General features: G+C 40.6%; 1 protein-coding gene across 13 annotated transcripts in view; it reads right to left on the bottom strand.

Moving 5' to 3' along the window:
- Positions 1 to 19,264, bottom strand: part of Uimc1 (ubiquitin interaction motif containing 1) — a 69,127-nt gene that overhangs the window by 43,881 nt on the left and 5,982 nt on the right. For all 13 annotated transcript variants that reach the window (XM_087589986.1, XM_087589997.1, XM_087589992.1 and 10 more), the window contains 2 exons: positions 12,826 to 12,980; positions 4,961 to 5,045 (listed from right to left, as the gene is read on the bottom strand). In XM_087589986.1, coding sequence (XP_087446112.1) covers positions 4,961 to 5,045; positions 12,826 to 12,972 — 232 coding nt within the window. In that variant the 5' untranslated portion in view covers positions 12,973 to 12,980. The remainder of the gene's footprint in view (positions 1 to 4,960; positions 5,046 to 12,825; positions 12,981 to 19,264) is intronic.

The following is a 19,264-nucleotide window of genomic DNA, read 5'->3' as shown; positions in this document are numbered from 1 at the left end:
CATAGAAACCATCTGGTCATGGAAGCTGCAGTGTGTCAGTGTGCCCCACAGTACGTCCCTCTGTCTACACATCTCCACTTGCAAATGTTCATGGCAAGTGAGTCATTGGTTTGTTTTGAGGCCTCTGGCTTCCGTGACATCATCAACATTGGGTCCTCACCGGGACTCTTCCCAGTTATTCTGTTGGTGCCCTATGTCATGGAGATCCTGCAGCTCTGGATCAGCTGGCCCTTTCGCGAGTCACACCCATTCACATATGATATAGACTGTGGGGTGGGTCTGTGTGATGGCTGTGCTGGTCATCTGCCAGGCTCTCCCTTCTCCACACCAACAGGGCGAGCTCTCTAGCACTGCTCCCATTAAGCCACCCAATCACAGCACTGGCAGGAGGCAGAGGCAGCTCTCTTCCTCTCCTGCTCTCAGGCCCCCAGGGTTGCTCACATACACGCCTCCAGAGCCAGCGCCACGGTTCTGTCCAGTCAAGGCACAGGGCCCACTCTTCCAAGGGCTGCAGCCTATGAGGGGCTGAAGCAGTTCTCACACTCTTGGGGCTGGCTCACCTGTGCCTTCACCTTCATCTACATTCTTTGGTTTTTTTAAGATTTATTTATTTATTCATTATATATGTATGTATGTATGTATGTATGTATGTATGTATGTATGTATGTGTGTGTGTGTGCTCTATCCGCATGTATACCTGCATGCCAGAAGAGGGCATCAGACCCCATTACAGATGGTTGTGAGCCACCATGTGGTTGCTGGGACTTGAACTCAGGACCTCTGGAAGAGCAGCTAGTGCTCTTAACCACTGAGCCATCTCTCCAGCCCTTCATCTACATTCTTAAGAAATATCACCCTTTATTTTTCTTGTGCTATCTCCCATGGACTCGGTATCAGACTTAAGAAATAAGCTGGGCAGTATTCTCTCATTACCTCATCTCTGTAGGAGCTTATGAACAACTACTACTATTTCTTTCACAAAGATGACCCCTGAAGCTATGAAACCCACATCTTTTTGTTATAGCTACTTTTGTTATAGCTGCTTTTTGTTAATTCAATTTTTTATTATATTAGTTGTATTTTAATATTCCACTTCTTGAGTCAGTCTTGGTTTGTGTCTTCCTAAGAATTTATCCATGAAGTTCAAGTTATCTATTTTTTTGGCATATGCTTTTTCATACTCTTTATATACAACTGAGTTCTCTCTTCTTTATTTTGAAATATAATGTTGAATATGGTTGTGCTTGTTCTTTGTCAATTTGACACACCCAAGAGTTATCTGGAAGACAGACCTTCAACTGAGTAAATCCCTCCATCAGGTTAGCTTATCAGTAAGATTATGGGTATCTTCTTGACTAATAACTGATGTGAGAGGGCCTGGCCCACTGTAGGTGGTGCCCGTCTTAGACAGGCAGGCCAGGGCAAAGCAACAAGATGAGCAAGCCGTGGGGAGAAAGACAGCAAGCAGCATCCTCCACAGTCTGCTTCAGGGCTGCCTTCCAGGCTCCTGCTTGAGTTTCTGATCCCACTTCCCTCGAAGATGGAGTATGAAAGTGCGAGCCAAATAAGCCTTTTCTCAGAGACGCTTTTGGTCATGCGTTCACCACAACAGCAGAAACCTAAGTAGGACGATGGTATAAGGTACGACAGGCATAAACAATGGCAGAGATTGTGCTCCAGTGTCAGAAGTCATTTCGCCTACTTCTGTGAAAGCCTGCCTGTCAGGCAGTCAAGGTAGGTCAGGTCTGCCGGTAGATCTCCTGGCCTGCTGATCCATAGAACAATAAGAGGGGACACACTTGAGGCTCAAGGCAGGGGATGAAGGTTCTACTAATCGTGGTGGAAGGAACTGGGAAGCCTCCGAATAGGAACAGATGTCCTGTGTGTGTGTCAGCCACTGTCTCGCTAGCTCGTGATTTTGTTTCCCACAGCACTGTAAGGCATAGAAAGGCTAAGAAAAGTAAACTCAAGGCTGGTGTGGTATTGACCTGCAGCCCTCCTGATTTCTAACTTTGTCTCTGAGTCTTTGAAGTGGAAACTTGAGGATTCTTTGAGAGTCAGTTGTGTTGGATGGTGTTTTGCTGGGGCAAACATATGAGTGTTTTCCTGAAGTGGACACAGGTCAAAGACTATGGCAGACTCATGAAAGAATGTTTCACTGAAGCAGACACAAGAGAGAGAATGTTCTGCTACAGCAAACGTGTGAGAGGGCATGTGATGAAGGATTCTTTGTTAACAACATTGTATAGTTGAACTCTATTTGTGCTGAGGCAAAGTACATGGAGAACGTGTGACGTTTGGAGGGTTATAAATAGGACCCATGGAGTAACAGAGACAGAGCTGGGTTTGCTGGTACAGCTAGCTGTACAATGCTTGTAGGTCTTGCTGTCTTTGCTTCCCTGAGAAAGGCATAGCCAAGAACTTCTCCTGGAGTTCCTGCTGGTCCCTCCTGCTGACCTGAGCTGAGGCAGAGGCCTGGCTGTCTCTGCTAGGTCACACTGCCGCTGCTGATTCGTGTTTGCTAATCGTACTCTACAGAACTGAACTGCTGGTGTATCCATAAAGTGTTTGCAAATGGACTGAGCTTCCACTGCCCGCTAGCCTGTACAGTGAACTGCTGATTTCCAAAGAATACAGGCAGGAATTGCTCCAAAGAACCTTTCTAAACAGGTCCACTTTCCCTGTATCCTTTCTTTTCCACTACCTGTGGTGGGTGGTGGCTATAAGGAAGGTTAAAGCATTTATTAAGAAACATCACTAAAAATTGTTTTTGAAAAAATTAAAGTTACAAGTCTCCTTCCTGTCTTTCCTATAATAATACCCACTCCCCACTCAGAGGACTGTTCAACTTCATACCAGCAAGCAGTGCACTCCAAATACAGTAATGAAAAGTTATAACTAAAAAGAGAAATGGCTTGGTTTTCATCATTTATCACTCCTTAGAGTTGAAACTGACACCTCTTTCTTATGTCCCGAGGTATAAGAGATTTTAGGTTGTGATTCTTGTATAGCAATACACAGCAAAGAACTCCCCTTTAAGTCCTTTAATCAGGACTTTAATTAGTGAAACTAATACTTGGTTTCATAACAAAATAGTTGCTCACACATGTAAGTACTTCCAAACATGGACAGAATCACACACAGCAGTTTTTATATTTCAGATGATCATTCCAAGACATTTGTAGAGCACACAAGACGCTAGGACAGAAAGATGGTTAGTCCAAGCCCAGCCTGTACCATAATAGGTGAGAATCTGCTAGATCCTGGGTTTCCAGCACTGTCTTACTTGACTCTCAGTACAGTATCCCCTTGTAGTTCTATGACTTATGATTGCAATTCTTCACTCACATACTATTAGCTCCTTTTCATCCAGTCTGAATCAGAGAACTCCTCATGGAAGACAGTCCTCTACTCTTTAATTTGGGGAACACAGCTTTTATCATCACGTTTATTTTTAGAAACAAATTTCAGCACTGAAAAATGGCTCAGACTTTTCCTTTTCAAATGAGTTTCCCAAAGATATAATTTTACTAGGAATTAGTAATCTGAATTATGTATCTGTGCAACTATTTAAGGATGCCCTTGTCAAGAACTATTCAGTACATTCAGACAGGTCAACCAAAAGCCCAAACTTCTGGCCCCATTTCTGTTTATGAGCTGAAACATAGAGTTCCCTATATAAGGCAAAAAGTTCAGAAAAAGTCCTAAATGTTCAGAAAATTATTTTAGCATCAATACTACATCTCAGCCATCCTGCTGCACATATAACTCTCTAATCAATGCACAGAACTTACCTAGAGAACATATCTAGACATGTAGTGGAGCCAACCTGGGACGCTCATTATGTGGCTGGAGATAGAATTTAAACCCTGATCTCCTGTCTCCACTCCTATGGCAGAGTTCATTCACATTGAACCAACACAGTCATTCCTGGACAGTGACCCCCAGGCACAGACATAAATGGAGTCTTGACAAAGCCCTGCCACTGTGGAGTCCAGCTTTGCAATAATACCACCCATGGCACAATTACTCACCTAAGCTAACATTAATTTTGACTGGTCCACATTAAACTTAAATTTTTTCTCAACATAAAGAGAAAATCATCTCCCATCGTGCCTTTTACTGAAGAAGAGGTCAGCTGAAAGCTGCAATTTGTCTAAGACCTACATAGTAAGGAAAAAGAAAAGGGGGGCTAAACAAATGGGTCAATGGTTACTAGCGCTTGGTGCTCTAACAGAGCACCTGGGTTCAGTCCCCAACACTTACACAGCAGCTCAAAATCATTTGTACCTTAAGTTCTAGGAGACCTAGCTCCTTTGGTACCAGGCACATACAAGCAAGCACTCACACACACAGAATAAAATGTTTAAGAGGTGGGTAGAGAATCAAAGGCTCTGTAAGTACCCACCCCCGGAAGCTCACATTTATAATTTCAATAGTCTTCCTCTAGGACAGCTTAAAGTAACTCTCTAAGAAATTTGCAAAAGTTTAAAGATGGGCTGGAGAGATGGCTCAGAGGTTAAGAGCACTGACTGTTCTTCCAGAGGTCCTGAGTTCAAATCCCAGCAACCGCATGGTGGCTCACAACCATCTGTAAAGAGATCCGATGCCCTCTTCTGGTGGGTCTGAAGACAGCTACAATGTACTCACATACATAAAAAGTTTAGATTCAGAACAAACATATATATATATCCCTAGAGAAGTCTCTTCTCCTAATGAAAACACTGTATCAACTCAATTAAAAAATGAAAACTTGGGCTGGAGAGATGGCTCAGCGGTTAAGAGCACCCGACTGCTCTTCCAGAGGTCATGAGATCAATTCCCAGCAACCACATGGTGGCTCACAACCATCTGTAAAGAGATCCGATGCCCTCTTCTGGTGTGTCTGAAGACAGCTACAGTGTACTTATATATAATAAATAAATAAATAAATCTTTAAAAAAAAAAAATGAAAACTTACGTGCAATTTTTCTTTTAGCCAAACACTTTGATCTGTTTGACTGTTTTGTCTTCATTTTCTGTAATCCATTTTCCTCTTTTGTTTCCTGTTATAAACAAGAAATACAATCAGAGTAGATGACATCAAAAGTAATAATTTTTCTATTTCTTCTATATTTCCTTTTGGTTAGTAGAAGCCTGTGAATTATCAGTGATTATTAAGAATGGTATACATAAGACATCTCAATTAAAAAAAAAGTATGCAAGATCTAGAACCAATTAAGCCATAAAAATAAAAATGTATACTATACTGACATGATTAACGATCACGTTCACAGAAACACATAAAAACTGGCCAATATCCAAAATACTAGTAGACATCCACCCAAGATCAGAAACACTTGACTCAGTAAGTGTTTAAATCCAATATATTCATTTATTGTAGAGCATTCTTTGGCCACTGGTTGGTTAATGAAAGAAAAAGTAAAAGAATTCTATAAAATCAATTTTAAAAACCTAATAGACCAACCCCACTCCACCTCAAAACTTAATAAGTAGCACTTGCGAAGCAGAGCAAGTGAATGACTAGGAGTTTGAAGCCAGCCTGGTCCACACAATAAGTTACAGGAGAGCCAGGGCCCTGTGGAAAGGCCTTGTCTTAAAACAACAAAATGTAGCAAAAAAAATCAAGATAACCAAAAAGGAAACAGAAAAAGCAATAAGAAGAAGCTACAAAAGAGCAGGTGAGCAAGAACACAGGCAAAGATGATTTAATATATGTGTGACTGGGATCCTCAAGAACAAATGTTAAACTGTAGCCGAAGAAAATTTTCAGGTGGGGAGAGGGATGAGAAATCATAAAATGTCTACCATTTTCTACGAAAATGGTCTGTGGGCTGGAGAGATGGCTCAGTGGTTAAGAGCACTGACTGCTCTTCCAGAGGCCCTGGGTTCAATTCTCAGCAATCACATGGTGGCTCACGACCATCTGAAATGGGATCTGATGCCCTCTTCTGGTGTGTCTGAGGACAGTGACAGTGTACTCATTTAAATAAGATAAATAAAATAAATCTTAAAAAAAAAAAAAAGGAAGAAAGAAAATGGCCTGAATAATTTCAGACACATCCTATGGTAAACACTAAGCAAAGAAAATTTCCTAAAACATTCAGATTGACAGACATAATAACTGACCCTCAAAAATGAAAGTTAAGCTAAATGGTAGTGGCACATGTGTTTAATCCTGGCACTAGGGAGGCAGAGGCAGGTGGATCTTTTTGAGTTCAAAGCTAGCCTGATCTACAGAGTCAGTTCCAGGACAGCTAAGGCTACACACACACACACACACACACACACACACACAAGAAAGAAAAACATATCTATATAAACATACAGATAAATACATGTTCTTTTTGTTTTCAATGCATCCCGATCAGTTTCCACTCCTCCTAGTCCCACACACACACCTCCCCTCTCCCCCAGATTCACTTCTCCTCCATTTCTATCTCTCATAATGCAGAAGTTATGCTATTATAAATAAGAAATCACAAAGTAAAATATATTGATCAACTACTATATAGATTAAAAGCAAAAGTCAAATAATACCCAGATAGTAGCCAAAAATGAAAAGAAGAGAAACTAGAAAAGCATCCTGTGGGCATTTGAAGAAGAATGACCCCATAGACTTGTGTTTGGATATTTGACCCAGAACACTATTGGGAGGTGTGGCCTCGTGGTGGTGGGTGTGGCTTTGATGGAGGAAGTGTGTCACTAGGGGGTGGGCTTTAAGGTTTCATTCAAAAGCTCAAGCAGGGCTTAGTGATTCAGTTCATTTCCTGCTGCCTGTTGAACCAGCAGTAGAATTCTCGGCACCATGCCTGCATATATGCTGCCATGCTTCCTGCCATGACAATAATGGACTAAACATCTGAACTGTAAGCCTGCCCCAATTCAATATTTTCCTTTATAAGAGTTGCCTTGGTCAGGGTCTCTTTAAACCATAGAAACCCTAACGTAGACATGCGCATACTATTAGAACAACATATCAAAAAAAAAAAAAAAAAGTCTATCAGTATCCCACGGCTACTACAAGTCATGGAACAAAGAACAGTCAGAAAATGAGACCAGGAAAAATGATTTAAAGAGAGTGAAGACAGCAGTTGGAAGGCAGGGCCAGTCTGATCTACACAGTAAGTTCTAGACCAGCCAAGGCTACAAAGTGTGACCCTGTCTCAAACAAACAAACAACAGATTAAGGAACACAGACTAAATCACCCTCAGAAAGCATGAGTGCAGTATTAGGTCCTTCAAATCATCAGGTACAGTAAATTCCATGAATGTAAAAGAAACCCCAAGTAGAGGTGTGGTTTGAATGGGGACCGTGCTCTACTAGCCAGGGCAAGTGTCTGAATACTTTGTCTCCCCGCTGGTAGCCTTGTTTGGGAGGGCTGTAGAACCTTTGGTAGTTAGCATCTCACTGCAATTAGTGGGGCTTGGGGAAGGCCTAGAGGCTTTACAGCCTGCCCTACTTCCTATTCACATTTTGCTTCCTGAGAGTAGAAGTATCTAAACAACGCCCTCCTGCTCCTGCCACCACACCTTCCCTACCGGCTGGGATTTCTTCTAGGCCATGATGGACTATTTAACTTTGGAAACTCTTTCTCCCTCAGTTGCTCTTTTGTCTTATCACGACATAAGAGCATTAAGGCAGAGCCTGTGCCAAGAAGGGAGGCTACTGCTGTAAGCTCATCCGTGTGGTTCTTAGCCCTCTGAAACTGGTTTGGGGGAGAAGTGTGGAAGTGTCTGGAACTCTGAGTCAGAAAAGCCCTAGAGTGCTGTAAACAGAACCTAGTGGACTATTTTAATGGGAGCCTGTAAGACAGGGGTGCTCACTGAGGAAAGCATGAACAGTGGGGCTCAGACCATGAGCTTTCAGAGAACAATGACTATCAGGAACTGGGATACAGGTCATGTATGTCACATTTTGATCATGAATCTGGTCTCATTCTGCCTATGTCCTGAAAACCTGAGTAAAGTTGAATAAAGACAATAAACTAATTTATTTGACAGTAAGAATTTTAAGACAGAATTGTATCTAGCATTGAAAACTGTGAGACAATGGGACTAGGAAAGGTGTCCGCAGGGCAAAGTCCATTGGTGCCTGTCATGTAAAAATCAAAATTTATCTAAAGGAAGAAAATCTAAACTGAAGGGACTTCCTGCTCCTCAGAGCAACTACTTAGGGAAGTTTCTTGAGGGTCTGTACACGCAACTTAGTCAACATAGCTGTATCCCAAGGGGCCAGGCTACACCTTGAACTGGCAGCAGGACTTGGCATCATTAGTACCATTTTTGCAAGCATATAAGAAACCAAAGTAAAGAAGTCACAGAGTCCTGTGTTCCATGTTTTCTGAAAGCCGCTGAGGTGAGGCAATCTGTGGTAAGATCCCACTCCCTACAAGGACACCCTGAGGCATATGTGAAGCTCTAATGGTGAGGCCTGGGCTGCAACAGAAACCCCAGGACACTGGAGGGGCCAGAACCATAGCACGTGTGCTGAAGAGAGCTGAATGGGGGCCAAACCAGAGAGAATGTGTGCAGAAGGAAGCCCAAATTACGTCATGATTATGCTATCACCCTTACATTTTCTTGGTTTCTTGGGTACTTTGGTTTGAGTTTTGTGGGGGGGTTGGGGTTTTTTTATAATTTTGTTTTGCTTTGTTCTTAGAGACAGGATCTCTCTAACCCTGGCTGTTCTGGGACTCATTATGTAAACCAGACTGGCCTTGAACTCAAAGGCATCTAGTCCTGCCTCTGCCTCCTAGTACTAGGATTAACTGTGTGCACACAACTGTGTGTTTTACAATGCTGGCAATCAAACCTAGTAGGCCATTACTCATGACCAAATGTCTGACCACTGAGCTATGACCCAGGTAAGATATTTTCTTAAAGAAATATTTAACTAAAGCTAGAACTGCTGGCTCATACCTTCAATTTCAGTATTTGGGTGGCAAAGGCACGAAGATCTCTGTGAATTCAAGGCCAGGATGGTCTACGAAGCAAGTTCTAGGCTAATCAGGGGTACCCAGTAAGACTCTGTCTTAAAACTCTGAGAAAAAGGGGGATGGAGGGAACCAGTTTTAAAAAAAAAAAGAAAAGAAAAAGTAAAATCTGAGGTCTGAGCAGTTAAGTTATAAAGACCCAATGATTGCTTCCCAGATCAGGTAGCTCATAGGTAACTAAACCTCCACTCGTGGATCTGACCCTGGGTGGACTCCACAAACACCTGCATACATGTGATACACAAACTCATGCAAGAATACATACATACAAACATACATACATACGTACATACATACACACACATACACACACACGCACATGCATACACACATACATATACACGCACACACATATACACATACATACATACATACATACACATACACACACATACACACACATTACATACACACGCACATGCATACACACATACATATACACACATATACACATACATACATGCATGCATATATACATAGGTACATACATACATGCACTTACCTACATACATATATACATTCATACACACGTACATACATACATAGATACAGGCATACATACAATACATACATATATACATATATACACATGCGCACATACATACATACACACACATACATACATACAACCCAATGCAGGCTTCTCTAAGAATGCTAAAGGCTAAGCACTATTGACAGGTATTTAAATTAGAAAATCATTACCCTCCAGAAAAGCACAGTCCAAAGACAGGGGTTGCAAAATACCACAGCAGGGCCAGCAGGAGAGCTCAGAAGTGACTGAGATGCCATCCAGCCAGACCAGCTGAGCTCCATTCAGGAACCCGCATCATAGGAGAGCCAACTCCAAAAAGTTGTTCTCCAGCCTCCACAAGCATGCACCATACACAGTCCCACGAATTTGATCAAAATGTCATTTTTAAAAGAAGTTACTACGGTGGCAATTTCAAAGAATAATAACTAACAGCACAGGAATAAGCACAAGTTCTAGCCTTAGGGATCCACAATGGAAACCAAGAGGGCTGACACCCCAGCTGCAAAGCAACTGAAGAGCATTGGAGGCAACACGAGAGTCAGAAAACTTTGGAATAATTCAGAGATTTTCAACTAACAACGCCAAGAAGCTTGTTCCCCCTACTACCAACTGTTTAATATTCTGAAACAGGTTTTTTTTAAGTATTTTAAAAATGCAAAAGTGGGCTGGAGAGATGGCTCAGCGGTTAAGAGCACCGACTGCTCTTCCAGAGGTCCTGAGTTCAAATCCCAGCAACCACATGGTGGCTCACAACCATCTGTAATAGGATCTGAGGCCCTCTTCTGGTGTGTCTGAGGACAGCTACAGTGTACTTATATATAATAAATAAATAAATCTTTAAAAAATGCAAAAGTGCTAACTGGGGGAAATGGGGAGGACAGAGAAAGGCCTCCATGGTTGAAAGCACTTCCTGTTCTTATGCGGCTCAGCTCTCAGCACAACATCAGGTGGCTCAGAGCAGCCAGCTCCATGGGACTCTCTCTAGGCCGCCTCAGGACCTGCGCTGACATCGGATACACTCACAACATGCACACACGAACTAAGGAAAGCTAAGGGCTGCAGCAGCAAGATCAGAGTCCTGCTCAGCCATCGTCAGAGAAGCTCCCTGCTGCAGGAGATGGGAAAACACAGAGGCCCACCATGGAACACCGTCCAGAGAGCACGAGACCTAGAACACCCAATGCTAACGGGATTTTCTCAGAGCTCAGAGAATCCTCCTCAAGAAGACAGGGAAGATTGTAAGAGTCAGCGGGGAGAGAGGACACCAAGAAGCCTTCCAAATACAGCCGGACTGATGCACACATGAACTCACAGAGACTGGCAGTGTGCACAGGGCCTGCACAGGTCTAAGCCACATGGGGTCAAAGGGAAAGTGCTCAGAGGGAAAGTAGACATAGCCTCCATCCCTAACCTAGAAGCTGTCTTCAATTAACTGTTCACAAAGGAAAAATGAGGTCTCACTGGATATATAAACCCCTTTTAAGGACAGACCCCACGCCCAGCAATAGAAGACTAACACAAAACAACCCAACGTCCTTTTGGAGGTAATTTTTTTACACACCATTTTTCTTTTGTCCTTATAGGTCTTTGGGTTTATTATAGTTTCCAATGTTGTGTTTTTATGAATTTCTATGTGTGAAGTTGTTTGTGTGTCTCGGCATCTATGTGTGTTTCTTGGTCTTTTTCTTTGGTTCTTTTTCTTCTGTTTGTTTGTTATTATCTTATTTATTACTTTTTAGATGCCAGCTTGTACTCTACAGAGAGGGAGAAAAGGTGGGGATTAGGGTAGGTGGGGAGTTAGGGAATATCCGAGAAGAAGTGAGGGAAAAGAAACCAAAATCAGAATATATTTTGTAAAAAAAAAAAAAAAAAAAAATCTAAGGCTGGAGAAGATGGCTCAGTAATTAATAGCACTGACCGCTCTTCCAGAGGACCTGAGTTCAATTCCCAGCTAGAGTGTACTTATATATAATAAATAAATAAATCTTAAAAAATGTCAGGAGGAAAAACATGACAGAGAGACACTTCAGAGTCTATTGCAAAAGTCTACACAGCAGATAAAAAGGCAAAGAAATAGGAATGGAACAACCTGAGTGTCACCCGAGATAAACCTAAAGTATGTGGTGACCAATTGGGTACAAAGGATGAAAAACAAGAGGCAAGGGTGACGCTCAACTTTAGTCAGAGAAAAATGCTTCTTCCACACTGACCTGGTTCACTATGCACTGGACCTGATCTAACACACAGGTAAAAAGAAAGAAGAGGAAAGGTAAGTAACGGAGAAGGTGTACAATCTAGACAACCTGTCCCCTAGAAGCCTTTCCCAATGACATCAGCATGTGTCTTGGCCACGCAGGCAGCGTGGCTCCCTCGAATGTAGGGAGCCTGGGATGGATCCCAGGCAGCTGTTACATTTTCTTTTACTTTCAAACACATAAAAATTACATTTTCTATGTGATTTAATGTAACAGTTCCAAAATTACATTGGGTTAACATATTACAAAAATGTAAACTTATCATTTATCCCCAGCCAAATAGCACAGTCACTTTCTGTTGTGGTTTGCCCTGGAGTTATCTGTATTTTGATGCTAATTCCACTTCCCCAGGACAGTCACTTACACCGGAATCAGGGGAGTTCACCAGAACCTTCTCCCCATTGAATCTGTAAAATACAGGTGAAAGGCAGGTACAGGATAGGAGGCCTGTCATTGGGTGAGAGGAAGGATGGACAGGAGAGAAGTTTGAAAGAAGAGGGGGAGACTGGAATGGAAAAGAGAGACAGGAGGGAAAGAAAGAGAAGCTGTGGCAGGAGAATATGGCGGGTGACGTTAAGATTCCACACTGTACCTTTACAGGTTGTTACAAATGTTCTTAAGGGATGGATGTGTACAGGGCTTTGTATGTTTAGGTGAGCAATTATATCTTATCAATTGGACCTAAGGTTATTGTGTTGTGTGTTCATTTATGTGATGGTTTGAGTATAGGAAAGGGTGCAGCAGCTGGAGACACTGGGCCGCCACTGAGGAGTTAGGATGTGTTTCCTGCAAGATAACTAGCAGATATCTTGGGGCACTGAGGTGCCAGACCTAGTGAGGTAAAAGACAGCCATACTTTTTTTATTTTTTATATTTTACAACAACTTTCTTTTAAATAATCCATAATTCCCTTTAGAAATCAAAAGAAAATCAAGTAAGAAGCAAATGAATTCAGCAAACTATGATTAAGGTACAATCAAAACAAAGCCTTGTGGGTAAAGGGGCCTAGACTGAGACCCACAATTCCATGTCAAATACTGACCTCTCCATCACTATCAGATATCACTATGAATAAGTCCTCCAGTCGACGCTTCTTTTTTATACTGACAGAACTGGTGGTTTCCAGATCCTTCTTCTCGAGGTTCTGACCTTCGGAGGCTTCTTTAATTTTTTTCTTTCTTCGTGGCATCCTTTTACCTAAAATACAAGTTCAATATTTACTCAAAACATAAGTTTCTAATCTAGAGATTATTCAATGTGGTCACATAAGAGCAAATGACAGTCATTTAAGGGAATGAATCTAGACTTTAGAACTTTTCTTTCATTGAAAGTTTTACTTTTTTTCTGTAAAGGAATATACACATGTATGTATACACATTTCTATATAGGTGATAAACACAAGTAAGTCTGTACATATACACACATAGGAAATGCTAGTGAAATTTCAATAGCATTAAAGACAATTCATCTTGGTTCCTTATATACTAATTTACACAAGTAGTTTCCTCAAGTATGCAGTAACACTTAACCTAAAAGATCTTTTTTAAAAAAATACTAATACTCTTAGTCAGGTCAGTGGATCTCGCACATCAGGGAACAGGGGCAGGAAGAGCACAAGGTAAAAGCCAACCCCATCACTATAACCACTGTGTCCACACTTTAATAACAAAACCTAAATGCCTCAAGCTGGTAAGGAATGTTCCCAAAATCTCATAGTTAATGTTTATACATTTATGTAATACTTTAGATAGTACATTTCTGGTGGTTTGAATGAAAATGGCCCCCAAAGGCTCGCTATTAGGAGGTGTGGCCTTGTTGGAATAGATGTGACCATACTGGAGGACGTGTGTGACAGGGGCAAGATTTGAGGTTTCAGAGGCTCAAGCCAGGGCCAGTAGCATCCAGCACCATGTCTACCCGTGGCTGCCAAGCTTCTGGCCATGATGATAATGGACTAAACTTCTGAATCTGTAAGCCAGCCCCAGTGCAATGTTAATAAGAGTTGCCATGGTCATAGAGTCTCTTCACAGCAATAGAAACTCTAACTAGGACAGCATTGAAAGGTAAACAACTGAATTATTTCTCAAGACTATTAACAGGAAGAGCATGTCTGCTTTGGCTGTGTCGTGTGCCTATAATAGCCGCTTACTTGCAGGCTGAAACAGGAGGGTTGCAAAGTGGAAACAACACAAGCAAAATTGTGAAATCATGCCACAGAAAAAGAAAAGGATAAATGTTTGCTTTCACCACCAAAGATTAGACTATAGGTTCTAGGTAGGTTAATAACTAAGGAAGAGAAACAAAAAACAAAACAAAAAAACCCCATGCCATTTAAAAAATAACTGGGCTGTAGAGATGGCTCAGTGGTTAAGAGTATTGACTGGTCTTCCAGAGGTCCCGAGTTCAAATCCCAGCAACCACATGGTGGCTCACAACCATTTGTAATGGGATCTGATGCCCTCTTCTGGTGTGTCTGAGGACAGCGACAGTGTACTCATGTACATAAAATAAATAATTCTAAAAAAAAAATAATAACAACTAAGGAATCCACTAGAAAACTATTATAATAAGAAAGCTCATCAAGGTGGAAGGATACAGCGCCAATAAGAACCAAATCACTGCTATAAACTAGTAATAAAATAAATTTTAATAAAATTCCTTCTAGGAGCTGAAGAGATGACTCAGTGACTTGGAAGGAGTAATAGCTTCTCTTCTAGAGGATTTCAGTCCAAGTCTCAACAAACACATGGCTCGCAACCATCCATTACCCAGCCTCAGGGAACCTGATGCCCTCTTTTGGTTCCCTGGGTACCAGGCCCACACGTAGCACACAGATATACATTCAGACAGACAAACAGACAGACATTTACATACACACACACACACACACACACACACACACACACACACACACACTAAATTAATTAAACTTTTTTCTTTTAAGTTTTCCTTCTGCCCCTTCAAGGTAAAGCTACTTGCCACCAAGCCTGAGGATCAGAATTCAATTTCTGGAATATATATCGTGAAAGAAGAGGGTTGACTTCCACATTGTTTTTGGGCCTCTGTGACATATAACACACACAAATAAATGAATGAATGAATGTAAATTTATTTTCCTGTTTCAAAATTTTTATTTATTTACTTTATGTGTAGAAGTGGGTTTTGTTTTGTTTTGTTTTGTTTAATTGTTTGGTTGGTTTTTCAAGACAAGGTTTCTCTGTGTAGTCCTGGCTGTCCTGGAACTAGCTGTGTAGATCAGGCTGGCCTTGAACCCAGAGATCCACCTCCCTCTGTCTCCTAAGTGCTGGTATTAAAGGCATGTACCACCTTACCTGGTGTGTATGGGTGTGTGGCCTACATGTGTGTATATCACTTGTGTGTCTGGTACCTCAAAGGTCAGAAGATGGTCCCTGGAATTGGGAGTTACAGGCAGTTCGAAGTCACCAAGTAGGTGCTGGGAAGTTAGCCAGTGCCCTCTGGAAGAGCTGCCAATGCTCTTAAGCACAGACACATCTTTCCATCCCCCAACTCTACATTTTTAAAAGAGGTATTTATTTTAAGTGTCTGTCGTACAAGTGTTTTGCCTGTGTGTATTTTCATTTCACTTGTATATCCGGTGCCTTCAGAGGACAGAAGAGAGTGGCAGCTCTCCTAGAACTGGAGTCATGAACTAGTGCTGAGAACCAAACCTTAGTCTTATACAGGAGCAGTGAGTGCTCTTAACGGCTGAACCATTTCTCTATGCCAATCATTTCCTAACACTGCAACCCTTTAATACAGTTCCTCATGTTGTGGTGACCCCCAGCCATAAAGTTATTTTCATTGCTACTTTATAACTGTAATTTGATATTGGATAGGTAACCCCAGTGAGAGATCTGAAGTCCTAACCAGTAGTGGTAGCACAGGTAGAGCTGAGTTCCAGGCCAGCCTGGCCCAGCCTGGTCTACAGAACGAGTTCCAGGACAGCCAGGGCTACACAGAGAAACCCTGTCTTGGATGATTATTGATGATGATGATGCTCCTAGAAGAAGGAGGAAGAGGAAGAGGAGGAAGAAGAGGGGAAGAAGGATGACAACAATATCTTTATGAGTAAATTTAACAAAAAAGCATGCTAAATTTAGAACTAAAAATTTTATAGTATTCCTTAAAAGAGGAAAAGATTAAATTCAGTGGAAGATGTATGCATGCATGTGTGTGCACGCACATGAAAGAAATTAAAGGAAATCTAGATAAATGTAGAGACCTCCCAGGTTCATGAGTAGAGGAATTAAACATTGATAGTATGATAGTATGGCCCAGCTGCTATCTAGATATAATCTCCAATAGAATCCTATTTAGCCTTCTTTTTGTTTTTAATTTTATTTACACTGGTGCTGTGTTCTGCTTCCATGTATGTCTGTGTAAAAGTGTCAGGTGCTGGGATTTGAACCCAGGATCTATGGGTGAACAGCCAGTGCTTTTAACCACTGAGCCATCTCTCCAGCCCCTACTTAGCCTTCTTGAGGAAGTAAATAAGCTGAGCCTAAATGCAAGGGTCCAAAAATAGATAAAACAATATTGACCAATAAAAGAACACATTTGAAAAATTCAAACACTCTAATTCCAAAATACAGAAGAAAGCAACAGTTACCAAAACATTATGATGGCCCTGACACAGACCAATGAAACACAGCAGAGACTAAAAAAAAAAGTCTATCTTGTAAATTAATTATATAGGTCTTAATATAATAACTTCTTTATATAATGATAAAATAATTTTCAGTGAAAAAAGGCCTTTTCAAAAAAATGGTACTAAGACAACTAGAAATACACATTTCAAAAATTAAATTATACTAAGCCCTTGCCACACATATACCAAAAGATTTATGAAATGGATCAAAGGCCTAAACCTAAGAACTAAACATAAAGCCCTTTAAGGCATAAACATAGGCATAAGCATAAATTCTTCTCACCTCAGATAATGAACAAGGGTATGTTAAACATGAAATATCAAAGCACAAGCTATAAGGAAATAGAAAGATTATCTCTAAATTAAAACTTCTGTGCTCCAAACCATAAAATTAAGTAGAGCTTTGATGAATAAGGTACATGAACGTTGTAATCTGAAAACAAAACATTGGTTGAAAGAAATTAAGACAGGTGGTTGTGGCTGAAGAGATGGCTTGGCTCACAACTGGCTGTAACTCCAGTTTCAGGAGAACCAACACCCTCTTCTGGCCCCCACAGGCACCACGAACACACATGATGCAAAGACATCTGTGTAGACAAGACACTCATACACATGAAATAAAAATAATCTTCAAGGGGTTGGGGATTTAGCTCAGTGGTAGAGCGCTTGCCTAGCAAGCGCAAGGCCCTGGGTTCGGTCCCCAGCTCCGAAAAAAAGAAAAAAGAAATCATCTTCAAATAAACTACACAAATGCTGATAGAAGCATTATTTAACAGAACTCTAAAGTGTAAGCAATTCAAATAGCCACTAACTGATAAAATATGGTATGTATTTTATGACTAAACCATAAAAATAAAACATTTATGATCTAAAGCTTGAAAATACCACAATAAGTGAAAGAAGCTAGTTCTAAAGGACCACAAATACTTAAGTGCATGCTTCCACTAATATAAAATACCGACAGCAGAAATCAAGGGTCTGTAAATAAATATTTAGGGCTGAGTTGGGGGAATTGGCAAAGTAGACAGTGATATGACTGAACAGGTGGAATTTTTCCTTAAGATAATTTAACTGCTCTGAATTATGGTAGCAAAACAATCCTGTGATATACTAAAACTGTTGACTAAAGGTAGATACATTGTATATGAATTATAGCGCAATAAAGCTGAAATTAACTCCAAATGATCTAAATCAAAACACTGGTTACTACTGAAATTCACTGGGAAGGATGGAATGAAGCCTTCTGGGTAGTAAAAATGTATTATTGCCATTTGGGTGATAATTACATATGTACCTTAAGTCACAGTTAACATATGTATATGTAATTATATCTTAAAAAACAATTTTAAGTAGTAATACGTATTTGATGAGTGAATATTCCAACTCACTCTAGGAAAGCTGAAAAGTCTGTCATTATTATGAGGAAACAAGTTCAGGAAGGTAACTAACCCGAACAAGTAAAGCACTTCTATTTTTAACCTCCTAATCCCAAAGCCTAACTCCAACATTCTATTATCTTCTTTGTTGTTTTATTGGTTTTTTTTTCTTCAAGGATCTCTCTACATAGCTCTGGCTGGCCTTGAACTCACAGAGCCTGCCTCTGCCCTCCAAGGGCCGGGATTAAAGGTGTGCAAGACCATGTCTGGCTCCATTACCTTTATATCACCTCTAATTCTAAGAATCTCTACTTAACACATGGTTATGTGCTGAATGAATCAGTAGCATAAGGTTGATGTTTAAATTATTAAATGTTTTATTAAAAGCACTAGGGTATAGCTCAGTAGTAGAACATGTTGTTTTCATGTACAAGGCTTTGGTTTCCATCCTCGGCAGCTAATGAATTAATAAGTAAACAAGCTACAGAAGGACAAGACAGGAGGATATTAACTGAAGACAGATATGAGGTGGGAGGTACTAAAACACTAAGGGCAAGAGATGTAATGTAGCTCAATAGCGAGCCACCCAGCATGTACAAGGTTCTAGGTTTGATACACCATCACCACCACAGCAAAAACAAAGACATAACCCTTAAAGCTGGAAGAGCAAATCGTAAAAGAAGGAATTGGAATAGGAGAAGACAGGAGAAATAAATTAGGACCCTAGGAAAATACCCTATATGGAGTGGTTTCTAACTTATTAAACATTTCCTATTCTGTTGTAGTATTTAAAACAGTATGCCAAGAGCAAATGTATCTTCAAATACAAGTAATTTTTCTAAAATTTGTAACTTATGATATCTACAATTGACATTTTTTTAACTTTATTTTTTATTATTTTTATTTGTGTGTGTATGTGTGTGTGTGTGTGTGTGCTTGTATACATACACAGGAGTGCAGGTGCCTATGGAGGCCAGAAGAGGATGCTCGATAAATCTAATTTTAAAAAATAACAACTTTGGGGAGGTGGGAGGGTGAGAAGGTGCACACCCTCATGGAGGCAGGGGATAGGGGGATGGGATGAGTGTTTCCAGAGGGGAAACTGGGAAAGGGGATAACATTTGAAATGTAAATAAATAAAATATCCAATAAAAGAAAAGAAAAAGAAAAGCTTGTATCCACAGAGAAAGAATCAGAAAGCATGCACTTGGTCTCTGCCCCTCTCCTGTCTCTAGGCTGTGTTCTTTGCTGAAAGGAAGCCTGACATAGGAACTCTCTCACACGGACAAGTAGAGTTCTCTACTTAGCAAGAGGTTTTGTATAACTTTCTTTTAGCAATGTAAAATTTAAGAACCTAAGGATACTTTCAATAAAACAATATCTACTGGGATTTTAAAAAAGAAACGAAAAGAAAAGATTATTTTTTTCAAATGTAG

The sequence above is a fragment of the Rattus norvegicus genome, chromosome 17 (assembly GCF_021556685.1).
Source record: "Rattus norvegicus strain SHRSP/BbbUtx chromosome 17, alternate assembly SHRSP_T2T, whole genome shotgun sequence".
Lineage (NCBI taxonomy): Eukaryota > Metazoa > Chordata > Mammalia > Rodentia > Muridae > Rattus > Rattus norvegicus.
This window is presented reverse-complemented; position numbering and strand designations above follow the sequence as displayed.